Source organism: Ovis aries, chromosome 24 (assembly GCF_016772045.2).
Source record: "Ovis aries strain OAR_USU_Benz2616 breed Rambouillet chromosome 24, ARS-UI_Ramb_v3.0, whole genome shotgun sequence".
NCBI classification, from domain to species: Eukaryota; Metazoa; Chordata; class Mammalia; order Artiodactyla; family Bovidae; genus Ovis; species Ovis aries.
In genome coordinates, this window is record NC_056077.1 from 4,330,579 (window position 1) to 4,345,076 (window position 14,498).

Sequence of the window (14,498 nt, forward strand, 5' to 3'; positions counted from 1 at the left end):
GTGGTGAATTCCCCTTGACAGTTACCATCCTGCCCATTGTAAGTGTGTATTTGAGAGGCATTCAGTACGTGTCCACGGCCATGTGGCCAGCCCCGCCATCACCCTCCGCCGGGCTGAAGCTCCATCCCGTTTCCACCTCCCCCAGCCCCTGGCAGCCGCCACGCTGCTTTCTGTGTCTGTCCTGACAACCCTGAACGCCCGTCCCTCCAGGGCTGTTTTCATTCCTGGCCGTGGGTCTGGCCTTCTCAGGTGTGTGTGTGCAGAGTCCAAAGCTATTGTAGTGTGGTGGGAGCCCGTTCACACCCCCACCAGAGCTGCAGGGGTTCTGCATTCTCACCTGTGCGTGTGTGTGTGTTCTATTCTGTTACGTCGCTCTTCTTTGTACTAGTAGCCGTGGATATCTTGTGGTAGTTTTAGTTTATTTATTTTTACTTAGACTGGGTATGTTTTTGTATATAAATTGCCGTTCATTTCTCTTCCTCTTTTTGTGGCATCTTTTGCATATTAAAAAAAAATACTGGATTTCCTCTCTTTTCTCATTCAGTGGCAGGAGCATTTTCCTAAGTGCTGTCTGTTTCGTTATGAGTTCTTTGGAGACTGGCGCTCACACCAGCTCTCCTAGTGGGACGTGTGCTGACAGCCTGGTGGGGGCGGTCTCCGGAACCCAGGATGGGGAACCCGGCCCAGGAAGCCAGGAGGAGACCACGGAGCCCCGGCCGCCCAGCCTCAGTGTCGCGCTGCCGTGGCAGGCGCAGAGCCGGCTTCACCCCCGGGGCCCTCAGGGACCAAGTCCTGCGGTCCTGGGCCAGCTCCCGGGGCTGGGGGCAGAATCTGGGAACGGCCCGGCACAGTCAGGTGACCACTGCAGCCCCCCAGCTGTGTCAGCGGCTGGGACTTGAGTGTGCTGGTGGCCGCCGGGGCCCAGCTCCGTGTGTGGAGGCTGTGTCCACAAAAGAAGTGTGTGTGTGTGACCTCTCCCCTCGAAAGAGGTGGGGATTCAGCAAAGCAGAGGCTTTGCTTGGTCAGAACCCGTCTCAACTCACTGTTCTTCCCTCCATGGAGGGCGGGTGCGAGCTTTTCACTTACCCTGTCCACTCCGGTACGGCTTCCACGTGGCAGGGAGGCCAGGAAGCACCGGTGTTTATCAGGTGTCTCCTCACCCATGCGAAGCTCCTTTGCACGATTGGCCACTCCTGTCCTCAGGGCGTTCCCAGCGGCCCTCCACCCGAAGCCAGTGTTGTTGACCGAGGCCTTGTGTTACTGCGGATGCCGAGGCCCCAGGAGGTTTGGCTGCACCGAGTTCCCCAGCCCGAGTGTGAGGAGCGGAGGAACTGTTCCGTGCACACATGTGACTGTGACCCTGGGGAATCCCTGAGCAGGACGATCGTGGCGGGTGGGCCCCGGGGTTTGGCTCCTCTGTAGTCTGAGGGGCTGTCTCCCACCTGGTGGGTGATCTCATGGCCCTGGAGAGGCTTTCCGTGGTCAGCCCTCTCTGCGGACAGTGCCCTCCTGACTCCTGGAGTGCCGGCCCAGCTGGGGTGTGACGGCAGCGGGTGTCAGCAAGCCAGGAACTGTGCGGTGGTAAAGCAAGAAGGATTTTCAGCCAGGGGAATGGACGGACCGTTCCCGGCCTTCTCGCCTTTCCTGCTCCCCTCCATCCAGACACCTGGGCAGCTGAGTGAAGCCCACACCTGGCCTCCTAGGTTCCAGGGCAGCTGCGTTTCTTAGCAGGGCCCCCGGGTGTCTCAGTCCATATCACAGTTTACCTGGCAGGGGCGTCGTGATTTGTAATAAATATATGTTTGGTCTTCACCTGTTTCTGGCACAGAATTTCTCAAACCCTTGGAATTTCCTTGGGGAAGAGTGATACTGTGTAATGGGTGTCTTTTAATCTTAACAGACCCTTTGCAACTACACCTGAGTTTATATTAATGAAGTGACCTGTGCAGAGTTTAGCTGAGCGGCTGAGCACGCGCACACGTGGGTCCAGACATCTGGACGCTCTGGCCCGGGGGTCTGTCCTCGTCCCCTGGGGCTGCCGGAACGCAGCACGCCAGCAGATTCCTTGTCTGGGGGCCCTCTTCCTGGTTCATAGACGGCTGCCTTCTGTGTCCCCACATGGCAGGAGGGGTGGGGACCTCTGTTGGGCCTCGTTTACAAGGGCACTGACCCTGTTCATCAGAGCTCCTCATGACACGATCACCTCCCGAAGGCCCCACGTCCTGACACCGTCATGTTGGGGCTTGGGTTTCAACATGTGAATTCGGGGGGCGGGGGGACACAAACGTTCACTCTGCAGTGGGGTCTCAGACTGTGGTCTCCTGATCAGCTTGGGTTTTGGTAGCACTGTGGGTACACAGCTGATGTTTTGGGGAGAACATAGAGGGGGCTGGTTTACATTCCCACTCTCTGCACCTCCTCGAAGATGCCTGACTATTTGGTGTGGATCCTGCCCACCCCTTTCATTCCACTTGAGTCCGGCTCGCTCGCCACACTGACCAGCACTTTGCCTTTTGACTCTGATCCCAAGGAGATCTTCGCATGTCCTGGCACCTAGCTCCTTAGCAGGGTTAGTTCATTTAAGAAACTAAGTTTCTAAGTTTCTAATTTTCGTTTGTAAATGATGGTCACACACGTGTACAGCCAGACATGTGAAAGTGAACACACAACACAGAAAGCAACCCCGGAAGTCCGCTGCCCGCCTCCACTGGTCGTCATGGAAACAGCCATGATTTTCCTCATCCTGGGAGACGATGAACATGGGTAGGCTTTACACCTGACCTGCCCTTCCACGGCTGACATGTGTAAAGGAAAACGGCCGAGTGCAGGGGTGCCGGGAGCCTCCCAGGCCGTTTATCTGTCTGTCATCCTGGTCACTGGGACACCTGTAAGTAGGGCAGAGTCTGAGTCCCTCGGGCAGAGGTGGGGCGAGCCGTCTGAGGCCAAGTGTCCCTCGGCCGTGCAGCAGAGAGGGGACAGAGCGTGGATTTGTTTGAGACATAATTTTAGAAACTGTAGTTGATATTCTGTAGTTGATATAGTTGAATTCCATGAACTATACAGTCCTTGGGGTCACAAAGAGTCGGACACGACTGAGTGATTTTCACATATAGTTGATATAACAGCAGAGGCTGGAGACGGTGTGGAGAAAAGGGAAGCTTCTTACATTGTTGGTAGGATGCAGGAGACCTGGGTTCTATCCCTGGGTTGTGAAGATCCCCTGGAGAAGGAAATGGCAACTCAGTCCAGTATTCTTGCCTGGAGACTTCTGTGGACAGAGGAGCCTGGTGGGCTGGAGTTCACGGGGTCACAAAGAGCTGGGCATGACGAGAGAGCACACACGTATGACGCTCCATGAAATCCGGGGTGTTACGTTTATTTAACTTGTCACCACCATATGCCTTTTCCGTTACTGCGGTTTACTCTGGTTCCTGCTCCACACATGGGCTGGGAGTACACCCTGGCCTCATACGTCCAGCTGGAGCCACCAGGCTGGACTCCTGGTTCTGAGCCTTCCGGCCTAGGCAACCTTGGCTGTATCCCCTGTAACCAAGGCTGCGTTTCTTAGGAGGGACACTGGGATCCATGCAGGGCACCCAGCAGAGCTCGAGGGCCCAGAATTCCCTCTGGCTCACACTCCGCAGGGCCCTGTGGTCACCCTGCCTCTTTATGTGCCAGAGAGAAAAGGGGGACAGTGGGCAGGAATCAGATCGGAGAGCTTGGAGGAGGTGGTCCTCTCAGCCTTTCCCCCAGCGAGGCTGTGAGCTCAGTCCTTTGAAGCTGACCCATGTCCAAGGCTCCGTCCATCTATTTTTATAAGAAATGTGGGTTTAGTGCTTAGATATTCATGGCAACCCACTCCAGTATTCTTGCCTGGAGAATCCCAGGGACCGAGGAGCCTGGTGGGCTGCAGTCAGAGGGGTCAAACAGAGTTGGACACGACTGAAGCGACTTAGCACGCGTGCATGCATTCTGGGGATATATAGCCTCAGGTCTCCTGCAGGGGGTTGGGTAGAAACGAGATAACTCAGATCCATACAGTTTAAACTGTGGTCAGTGCCGAGGTAAAAAAGGTCCTTAGGGTTCGGATTTGAGGTGGAGGGAGGTGCTGACTTAGTCTGGGGGTCAGAGAAGGTGTTGTTTCCTGGGTGTGTGTGTATGTGAGTCACTCAGTCATGTCCGACTCCTTGTGACCCCATGGACTACAGCCCACCAAGCTCCTCTGTCCACCGGATTCTCTAGGCAAAAATACTGGAATGGGTTGCTGTTTCCTTCTCCAGGGGCTCTTCCTGACCCAGGGATCGAACCCTGGTCTCCTGCACTGCAGGTGGATCCTTCACCGTCTAAGCCACCAGGGAAGCCCACTCGTTTCCTGTGGCTGCTGTAATGAGGTACCTCAGACTGGGTGATTTAAAATAGCAGAATTTATGTTCACTGCTCCGGAGGCCAGAGATCCTAAATCGAGTGTCCACAGGGTTGGTTTTTTCTGAAGGGTCTGCAGAAGGCTCCTTCCTCGTCCCCCGGCTTCCGGCGGCTCTGGGCTTCCTTGCCTTATGGCTGCCTCACTCCAGCCTCTGCTCTGTCCTCACAGGGCCTGCCCCGCTCTGTGTCTGTGTCCACCTCGCCCTCTTTCTCTTAGAGACTGGTGTCTCTGGGTTTAGGACCCCCATCCTGTCTGACCTCCTCTGAACTTACTTACATCTGCACATATCTCCATACAAGGTCAGGCACACACGTGCCAGGGGTTGGGGCTGGGACATGTCCTTGCCGGGCACAGAGCTCAACCTGCTGCAGAAGGAAGTGGTGTCAGAGCCGGGTGAGTCCCTGAGTGGGGTGGGGGCGCCCGGGCCGGTGGAGGGGCCGAGGCCACGTGTGTGGAGCCGGCCCCTTTCAGGCGGAGCTTCTGGGCCCCTAGATGTTCCTGGTGGGCCGTGCTGGGCCTCGTCGTCTACAGCCACGTCTCCTTTCTTCACCAGGAAACTATTTCGCATCGCACTTTTTCATGGGAGGTGAGAAATTCGACACCCCCCACCCTGAAGGTTACCTCTTTGGAGAGAACATGGACCTGAACTTCCTGGGCAATCGTCCGGTCCAGGTGGGTCTCAGGGGGGCTGGGCACGTGGGCGTTGTGGCGAGGCCACCAGCTGCCGCTGGGTATCAGGTCTCCCCCTCACGGGACAGAGGTGCTGTCGAGACGTGTGCGTGAGGCCCGGGGCCCCCCGGAGGCCACACGGCTGAGACTCATCCCAGGCCCCACGGGTGACTGTCTTTAAAGAGGAAAAAGAAGGTCCGTGTTCTGTAGAGTAGTGGGCGAGAAACAAGACCCGAGCAGAAACGCAGAAAGATGGCCAGCGCCGTTTCTGCAAGTCCCCCACGAGTCCCCGGAGAAGTGACTTCTCATGCTGTTGTCCCTTCCTTCTCCACCGTTGGGCACCTGCCGTGTGCCCAGGACTCTCCCAGGGGCTGGGGGCAGGGGACAGACCCTGCCCCGTTTAGCAGAAGAGGTGCAGACGATGAAGCAGGGAGCGCTCAGTGGATGGAGAGTAGAAAGCGAGAGGAGGAGGGCCGTAGAGGGTTGCTGAGCAGGGACCTGCCCTGGGGCTTGTGTCCTGAGGTGACGGTCCCCAGTACCAGGGAGGGGTCAGGCGGGGGCCCTCTCTCAGGAGCCGTGACTCGGCCCCTAAGGCTGCTGGGTTGTGGGCTGTTTTAGCCGTGGAGCCGCCTTTGGTTGACACAGAGTCTTGATTCTTTTAACTGATGGGGGTCGAGGGCCTGGGACCCGGAGCGCCGGCCCCCCACTCGCAGAGCCGGCGGGCCTCCATGTGCTGCTGAGCTGCCCACCCCCCACCACACACACCCCGCCGCGTCCATGACAGCAGGCAGGACCTGCCTCTGTGTCTCTGCAGCCTCAGCTCAGACCCAGGGCCTGGCTCGCAGGCCTCCTGCAGACCCGTTCCCGTGTGACTTTCATCTCGAGACCACCGTAGCGTCACCTGCGCTAATGCAAAAATGCTGGGTGCCCGTACCTGGCCTCCCAGTGACAGCATTTCCCAAGACTCAGTGTGCTGTCTCCAAGACTGACCTCACTCCCACGCCTTCCAGAGACTGCCAGCCTTAGAGCGTGTGTGTATGAGTGTGTGAGCACGCCTTCCAGAGACTGCCAGCCTTAGAGCGTGTGTGTGTGTGTGTGTGTGTGTGTGTGTGTGTGTGTGAGCACGTGTCCCCGCCAGAATCTGTACTGACCATTGTCCTGGCCCCAGCCCTAACCTCTGCCCCGGGGACTCAGCGGAGGGTCCTTCCCGGAACTGGGGACCCAGACACCGTGGGGCGGTTCTGGTCCCAGCCGCGCCCCGTGCTGGCTGCATCCCCTGTGGATTCCTTGGATGCGGATGAGGGTGGCGCTGTCCTGCGGTCGGCGTGAGGGCCCGGGGGTGACCAGGCGGGGCTGTGGCCATCGCCTCGGTGAAGCCCTGTTTTCTGTCCTCTGCTGAGCCCTGGATTCCCCTGCAATTCTCTTTCCCTCCTAGTTCCCTTACGTCACGCCCGCACCCCACGAGCCTGTGAAGACGCTGAGGAGCCTGGTGAACATCCGCAAAGACTCCCTCCGGCTCGTGAGGTGGGTCCCCCCGCCCCGCCCCTGGGGTGCCCTATGCCTGGGAGATAGTGGTTCCTGGCCCGCCCGCCCACTTGCAGAAACAGGCCTGGAATCCAGAGCTGCCCCGGCTAACAGTGGGGCAGGGCCACCAGGTTCAGCCTGTGGCGCTGCAGCCTGTAACCCAGGGTCTCAGCCGGCCACTGTGCCCTGGGGCTGTGGGCCAGGTCTGGGCACAGTCTTGGTTGTCACAACTGGGGCTGGCGGGGGGCGGTCCTGCTGGCCCCCTGGCAGGCAGGAATCGGGGTTGCTGCTGAGCACCCCACAGCTCCCAGGACGCCCCCACCACCCTGGGTGATGCAGCCCAGATCTCGTGGGGCTGAGAAACCACCTCCAACCTGGGAGACCAGAGGCGCCTGGGCTGTCCCCAAACCACGAGGACTCATCAGCCTCCCTTTCTGGGGCAGGAGGCAAGGGAAGGGGGACCCTGCGACGTTGGGCCTCGTCCTCCAAACCCAGCATGGCCTCCACGTTCCCCAAAAGGTGGGGCGCAGCCAGGCCCCTGCCTCCGGGGCCCCCGGGGGAGGGGAGTCCTGTCCCCTGCAGGGTGGGGACACCCCGGAGGCGTGGCCGCTCACCTGCCCCGTTGCTCCGCGTCCCCCGCAGGTACAAGGATGGCACCGACAGCCCCACTGAGGACGGCGAGAAGCCCCGCGTCCTCTACAGCCTGGAGTTCACCTTCGACGCCGACGCCCGGGTGGCCATCACCGTGTACTGCCAGGCAGTGGAGGAGTTCCTGAACGGGACTGCTGCGTGAGTCCCCCCGCGGCTCCGGGCCCAGGCGCTCTGCTTTGTCTGTGTCCTGTGCTTGAGCTGTTGGAGGTTTTATTTGAAATAAGGGTCCCGCTGGCCCTGAGAGTCTGAAGTCTGCAACTTAGGCAGGACCACGGCGCTGCCTCCATGCTGCAGGGCCGGGCCCCAGGCGGGGCCAGCGGACACATACCCACCCCTGTCCTGCTGGAGGAGTCCCCTCGGAGGCCAGATGTGGTCGGGGGTGGAGTGGTCAGCGCTGAGAGCCCAGCCTTTTGAGTCCCTGATCACATAACAGCAGCCTCTCCACCCCCGCCCCCACCCCAGGGCCAGTGTCAGAGCAGACGCGCCAAGATCCTTGAGAGTATCCTTTGTCCTGGAGATGGAGCGAGGGCCCGGGGACCGCGGGTGTGGGTGGGGCGGAGGGAGGCAGGTGAGGGTCGTGTGTGGGACCCCTGCAGAAGGGGAAGCCAGGGTTTTATTAGGATGGGAAGAGTGTGTGCTGCCTGACCCTGCTGTTCTTTCCTGGGAGTTTATCTGGGGGATGTTCTCGCACACATCGTCAAGATATTGGAATAGTAAGATGCTGGTGACCGCCTGGTGTCCACCAGCGGGGGTCTGATCCCTTCAGTCAGAGTAGAACTGTGGTGGAGCCCGCGCAGGGCCCTGAGAACGCGGCATCTGTGTCCGTGATGTCTGTGGGACAGTTTCGGGTGGAACTGTGGTGGAGCCCGCGCAGGGTCCTGAGAACGCGGCATCTGTGTCCGTGATGTCTGTGGGACAGTTTCGGGTAGAACTGTGGTGGAGCCCGCGCAGGGTCCTGAGAACGCGGCATCTGTGTCCGTGATGTCTGTGGGACAGTTTCGGGCATGTGAGCAGGGTGCAGGTGGAGTGCAGCCTGAGTGTTAAAAAACAGTTCTGCACCTACAGGTGTGATTATGCCTTGACTTCCCCCGTTGCAGATGGGGCAGAGAAGCAGGTGGCCGGGAGCAAGCATGAGGCAGGGGAAGGGGGTCACTGCATTTTTTGTCCCCCGTTCATTCAGAAAAGCGCACAAATCATGAAAGCTGCCTGCAGAGGTGCAGCCCAGCCTGCGAAGGCAGCGGGTGCTGGCAGGTGCGGGCTCAGGGCCCGGCAGCGCGTCTCACCGTCCTTTCTCATGTGGCCCCTTCAGGTACAGCCCCAAGAGCCCAGCCTTGCAGTCCGAGACCGTCCACTATAAGCGCGGTGTGAGCCAGCAGTTCTCGCTGCCCTCCTTCAAGATCGACTTCTCGGAGTGGAAGGACGACGAGGTAAGGAGCCTCCTGGCTGGGCCCCGCATTCCTGCCCTGGGAAGGGGCCCAGTGCAGTGGCCTGTTGCTCAGATTCTACAGTGGTCGGTAAGCATCAGCTGTGGCTGCTGACCGGGGTCTGGACCCCGCCAGGTGCCTGGACCGTGGAGCATGGTCGGTCCGGGCTTTGGGACTGGATGGTTGCGGCTGTGAGAGGCTGCATGCCAAGCTGGCCTTGAGTGCTCCCCGGGGCCGCCCCCTTTTCCTCTCTCGGGGCGTCGGGGAACCACATCCCTGGCCTGTCAGCATGTGGCCGGGAGGGTCCAGGGCGTGGACAGTCAGCCTGTCCAGCACTGCTATCCTGGGACCCTGCCCTCATCTCTCCTTATCTGATCTCCTCAGCTAACAAGTCCCTGGAATCGGCTCAGTTTTCCCTACATGTGGGTTCTGTCTGTTTACTTTGGTCGCGCTGTGCAGCCTGTGGAATCAGCTCAGTTTTCCCTACATGTGGTTCTGTTTGTTTGCTTGCTTTGGTCGCGCTGTGCAGTGTGTGAGATTTTGGTTCCCTGACCAGGGTTCGAACCTGTGCCCCCTTCATCGGAAATGCAGAGTCATAACCACTGGACTGCCAGGCAGGGCCCCTTGCACACATTTTGTACCGTGATAAAATACACACAGCACAGGCTTACGTCAGTGACAGACAGCTCACAGGGCATGACCGTCGGGCAGTTCTGGGACATTCTCAGCACCTGGAGGGAAGCCCTGCGCCCGCTCGCAGTCATGCCCATGCCCCCTTCTGTTACGTGTATTGTTTTTAAGTGGAACTTTCATCAGTCATCGCTGTAGCTGGGAAACGGCTCAGCTCTGCCATAAATAGAAGGTTCCAGAAGTTAGGCTGTATGGGGAACAGAGCCATGCCGTCACGTCCTGGCGTGACGTCCTTGCCTGCTGAGGGACATTGTCAGCAGGCATTAGGGACGGGACAGATACTCTGGCACCAAACCCGGGCTTCTCCTTCATGCCGGGGTTTCTCAGCCTCGGCGCTGTTGACACTTGGGTTCTGGTGGGGACACCGTTCCTGGCCCCCACTCGCCCAGCATCAGGAGCATCCCTTGCTGCAGTAGGGACACTGACGGAGCCTCCAGACGCGGCCGTGGGCCTGTGGTGTCCGAGACCTGGCCGTCCTCCCTTTTAAGCCATTTCCCCCCAGGGTTGCTTATTTAAAGATTATAACAATATTCACGTGTGCTAAGTCGCTTCAGTCGTGTCTGACTCTTTGCAACCCCATGGAGTGTAGCCCTCCAGGCTCCTCTGTCCATGGGATTCTCCAGACAAGAACACTGGAGTGGGTTGCCATGCTCTCCTCCAGGGGATCTCCCCAGCCCAGGGATCGAACCCGCATCTCTTTACGTCTCCTGCACTGGCAGGCAGGTTCTTTACCACCAGCGCCGCCTGGGAAGCTTGTGTACGGTTGGATGGAATTTACTGTTTTCAGACTTGTGTGGCCGTCGTCACTGCCTTACTGGCTCCAGAACATGATCGTTGCCCCCAAGAGAAACCCTCTGCCCGTTAGCAGTCCCGCCCCGCTCCTCCAGCCCCCGGCATCCACTCGTCCGCTTCCTGTCTCTTTGGATTTGTCTCTCCTGGACATTTCTCATGAACGTGACCGTTGGTGTCTGGCTTCTGTCACTCAGCGTCACGTCTTCAAGGCTTGTCCATGTTGTATCCACATTGTAGCATATGTCGGTTCTTCATCCCTTTGTGTGACCGCATAGCGTCCCGCTGGATGGATGCGACCTCGTTTTGTTTGTCCGTTCACTAGCTGGTGATGGATATGGGGGTGGCTTCCACCTTTTGGCTGCCATGAATGATGGTGCCGTGAATGTTTGCACGCAAGTCTTTAGATGTGTGTTTTCATTTATCTTTGTTTTAGTTTGCTGTTTAAAGGCTTTTTTAGAGTGATTTTAGGTTCACAACAAAAGTAAGAGGAAGGTGTAGAGATTTCCCACGTGGCCGCCTGCCGCACGTGTGTGTTGTTTTCTTTTGTTCCTGGACCACAATGTGGTCTTTCCATGTCGATACCTACAGGTCTCCTTGTGGCTGGTGGGGCTTCTTCAAAGTTTCCCCACCAGCTCCTTGTGGGCCTCTGGTGGTTTTAGTCACAGCTGCGTCTCCCCCTCCCCTCCCCGCTCTCCTTCCCACATTTCCCCGTGTCTGTCTGGCCTGGGGCTTGCAGACCCTTGTCTGGTGGCTCCTCTGTGACAGCAGAGTGTAGCGGGGCTCCCTCTGGTGTTCGTTGCTCTCCAGCTCCTAACCTGGCCCCCGTTTTCCCTAAGAAAGCCTTGCCCCCGCATTGAAAACCCACGTCCCCAGGGACTTCCCTGGTGGCCCAGTGGTTAAGACTCCGTGCTTTCACCGCAGGGGGGTGCGGGTCCATCCCTGGGTGGGGACTAAGATTCCACATGCCATTTGGCTCGACAAAAAGCATTTTAAGAAAAGAACCATCTCCCGCAGACCTTCTGGGTGGGCGCATGTCTCTGTCCTCTCCCTGCAGGCCTGGTTCTGGCTCTGGGGAGCAGGAGTTTCAGGGGAGGTGGTTCTTGCTCTCTGGGTGCCCACTCTCCCTGGGTCCCCTCAACCGGGTCCTGGTGTCTGGGGGGTGGCGGGGTCGAGGTGCCCAGTCGTCACCACCCCAGTCCGCTGGCTCAGCCCCGGACCAGCCAGTGTCGTCACCCCCGGGGTTTGCAGCGCCCCTCTGTTGGACAGATGTCCCATGCTAGGCGCTGCCGTGCGCTCTGGGCTCTGAGTGCTCACAGGAGCACCAGGGAGGCTGCAGGGGCTGTCAGAGCCGGGTTTCTGTCAGGGCTTCTTTGTTCACAAGCGGCAGAAGCCCCTCAGTCTGGCTTAAGAAAATCAGGAACCTACTGGCATCAATCATGAAAAGCTGGATGGCTGTGTGCCGGGTCCCATGTCATCCGGACGGGCGGGCCCCTGCTGAGCTAACTACGCTCTCAGCTGAAGCCTGGGACCAGGGGAGACGTGTGGTCCCAACCTGCGTCCCAGGGTGCTTGGGGACGTGCCATCCTCCAGCCGTGGCCCGCGTGCCCTCCCAGCTCATAGTCTTTGGGTCAGGACTGGGACCAGAGGCTGGCACTGCAGAGCCAGACCCGAACCTGGCCGTGCTATCTGCCCCGTCCCAGCACTGGCTCCCCCCGCTTCCCTGCAGCTGGGGACCCGCCAGGCACCACCCTGAGGCAGATGTGTTCACCAAGCGCCTCTGCCCCGCGGGCTCTGTGTGACGCCACGCGGGCTCTGTGTGATGCCCCACTGGCTCCGTGTGACGCCCCACTGGTGCGCAGATACAGGGCTGCACCGGGTGGACACTTGGGTGGAGTGTGGTGGGCAGCGGGGATCGCAGGCAGGTTTAAGCTGGAGGGGAGGGACGGTGAGGGGAGCCCTTTCCGCAAGCCCAGACAGCCACACGGGCTCCTCCACTCTGCGTCCATCTCTGCTGGGCCAGGCGGGAGCTGTTCTTCCCAAGGTTAGATGCTGGGTCGCCACGGCACCCAGTGCCTGGAGGTGCACCGGGGTCAGGCAGAGGCTGGCCCACGCAACCCAGTGTCCGTGAGCAGGTGTGGGAGACGGTGCAGCCTGGCCAGGCCTCCCCGGGTGGCGGACGCACTGTGACAACGCTGCCGTGTCAGGGGCGCCTGCCGCAGGGGGCTGGCGCGAGCACTTTTGTTTCTGGCACCGTCCAGGGTTGGGGGCCACGTGTGGGCAGTGTGGAGGTCCGGGGGCTGGGAGGGCGGGTGAGGACGTTCTGGAAAAGGTGGTACAGACGTCTCCAGTGGCCCCGAGTTACACGCAGAACACAGGCGTGCCCTTTTACTCCGTTCCCTGCAGAGAGGAACAGGCGCCTGTGCGTGCTCTGGCCCACCGCCTCGATGCCCCCACTCAGGGCACCCGCTCCGTCCAGCTCGCTCTGACCACTGTCCCCTCCTTCCCTCCTCAGTTGAACTTTGACCTGGACCGGGGTGTGTTTCCAGTGGTCATCCAGGCCGTGGTGGATGAGGGGGACGGTGAGTGGCATCTCCCCTCAACACCCCTTCCAGGCACAAGGACCTTCTTACCCCATCCGTCGGGGGCGGGGGGGTTCGGTCCAGAGAGAGTGCCCATGTGGCTCAGCAGGCTGAGGGTTCTAGGCCCCCCGTCGGCCGCGGGCGGTGCCGACCCCGCTCCCCCAGGGTGGATCCCAGGGCAGACAGGCCAGCGGTGCTGGCATCCACCCCGCGGGGGAGCTGCGAAGGCTGTCAGCCCCCGGACCACGCCAACCGCCACCTTCCGCTGCTGTGGGCCACGGGGTCCCCGGAGGGGTGGGCTCCACGTGCAGGCTGTGAGCTGGGGAAGCGCTGTCTGGAGAGAAGAAGCCCAGGGCTGGGGTCGGGGCGGCGGAGGCCGGCTCTGACCACCCTCCTCTCTCCCGGGCAGTCGTGGAAGTGACCGGCCACGCCCATGTGCTCTTGGCCGCCTTTGAAAAGGTAAGTCCCGTCCTGCTCCTTACTGCCCTGCTGACCTCTTATTTACCGTCATGTCCTGCACACAGTAGGCGCCCAGTGAATGCTGGCGGGGTGGCCGAGGGTCTGTTGTCTGCCTGGCACGGCCCTAGATGTGAGGCTCACGCCCTCCTGGGGGCCCCGAGTTCGGGGTGCCCACATAGAATAAGACCATTTACATGGAAGGATTCACTTACTGGCATTACACGTGTTTGAGCTTAGGTGTTTGTCCCTTTCTTCCCACCCAGACCCGAGTCTAGGCCCTGGCTGTTCATGTATGTGTTCAGTGTGTAGTGGGGGAACTTACGGTCACTTTCACTGCCAACTCTGCACGAGGGAGTCTCAGGGTCTCAGGATGGTCCTCTTGCCGGCCGTGTTGTTCCTGGGGGCCAGGCAGTTCCGTGTATCCATGCATGCAGCGAGCAAGGGCCTGGCAGTGTTGGGACAGGGTGCCTGCGCACTGAGAGCCCTGCTGGAAGTCGTGGGGCGTGGCCCCTGATTGCAGAGGCCACGGCCAAGCCCCGCCTCCTGTGGACATTGGCCAGCACCGGGCAGATTTCAGCATCAGCCTGTGGCCCGGGTGGCCAAGGAGCAGGACGCGACGACGCCGCCGGGCTCAGACCTGCACGTCCCGCTGGACCCCGGCTCCCGCAGCCGTGTGTCCAGCCCTGAGAGCCTCCCGTGCGAGTCCGGCTCCTCCCTGCGATCCCGGCCTTTCCCGGTGCCCCCGGGGGTCAGTCAGCCGGCCTGAGGCCCCTCTGGTGGGGGGCAGGGACAGCCCTCTCCCTCTCTGGGCCCCTTGGCTGTACTCAGGCTGGCCTGGTCGGAGGGAACGGTGACTGTTTAGCCATCTGTCTGCTCTGGCCGGAGATGGGCTGTCGCTGGCAGACATTCCGTTCTGGGCTTTGCGTTTAGAGCCCTGTGAGAAACAGCCTTATTTTTGGGGTGCAGTATACTAGAAACTTCGCTCAGAACCTACCAGGCTTTCAAAAAAGGCCAGGTGCTGATCTCGGTGGACTCAGAAAGGGTGTTTGGGGAGCAGGAGCTCAGATCAGGTTCTGTGATTGATTAACTGTGGGCTCAGAGCAGTGTGGCTCCCCAGATCCCTCCCGACCCGCTTGTCCTCACGGTTCTGAGCTTTGGGCTTCCCTGCAGAAGCAGGCGTGTGACGCCCTCGTGCTGTCTTCGTGATCAGACCAGGCTCTCTGAGGCCTGGAGCCACCTGTCTCAGTTCCTGCAGCCCAAGTGCTGCTTCCCGCCCTAGGGAGGCGC

The 14,498-nt window shown here is 60.0% G+C and overlaps 1 protein-coding gene across 5 annotated transcripts in view; it reads left to right on the top strand.

Annotated features, from left to right (window-relative positions):
- The window catches only part of MGRN1 (mahogunin ring finger 1), a 36,798-nt gene that overhangs the window by 8,035 nt on the left and 14,265 nt on the right, over positions 1-14,498 (top strand). For 4 of the 5 annotated variants that reach the window (XM_042239813.1, XM_042239814.1, XM_042239815.2 and 1 more), the window contains exons 2-7: positions 4,977-5,095; positions 6,528-6,616; positions 7,259-7,405; positions 8,577-8,694; positions 12,686-12,752; positions 13,162-13,211. In XM_042239813.1, the coding sequence (XP_042095747.1) occupies positions 4,977-5,095; positions 6,528-6,616; positions 7,259-7,405; positions 8,577-8,694; positions 12,686-12,752; positions 13,162-13,211 (590 nt within the window). Of the gene's footprint in view, positions 1-4,280; positions 4,392-4,976; positions 5,096-6,527; positions 6,617-7,258; positions 7,406-8,576; positions 8,695-12,685; positions 12,753-13,161; positions 13,212-14,498 lie in introns of all 5 variants that reach the window. The other variant, XM_060405636.1, reaches the window with a different exon arrangement.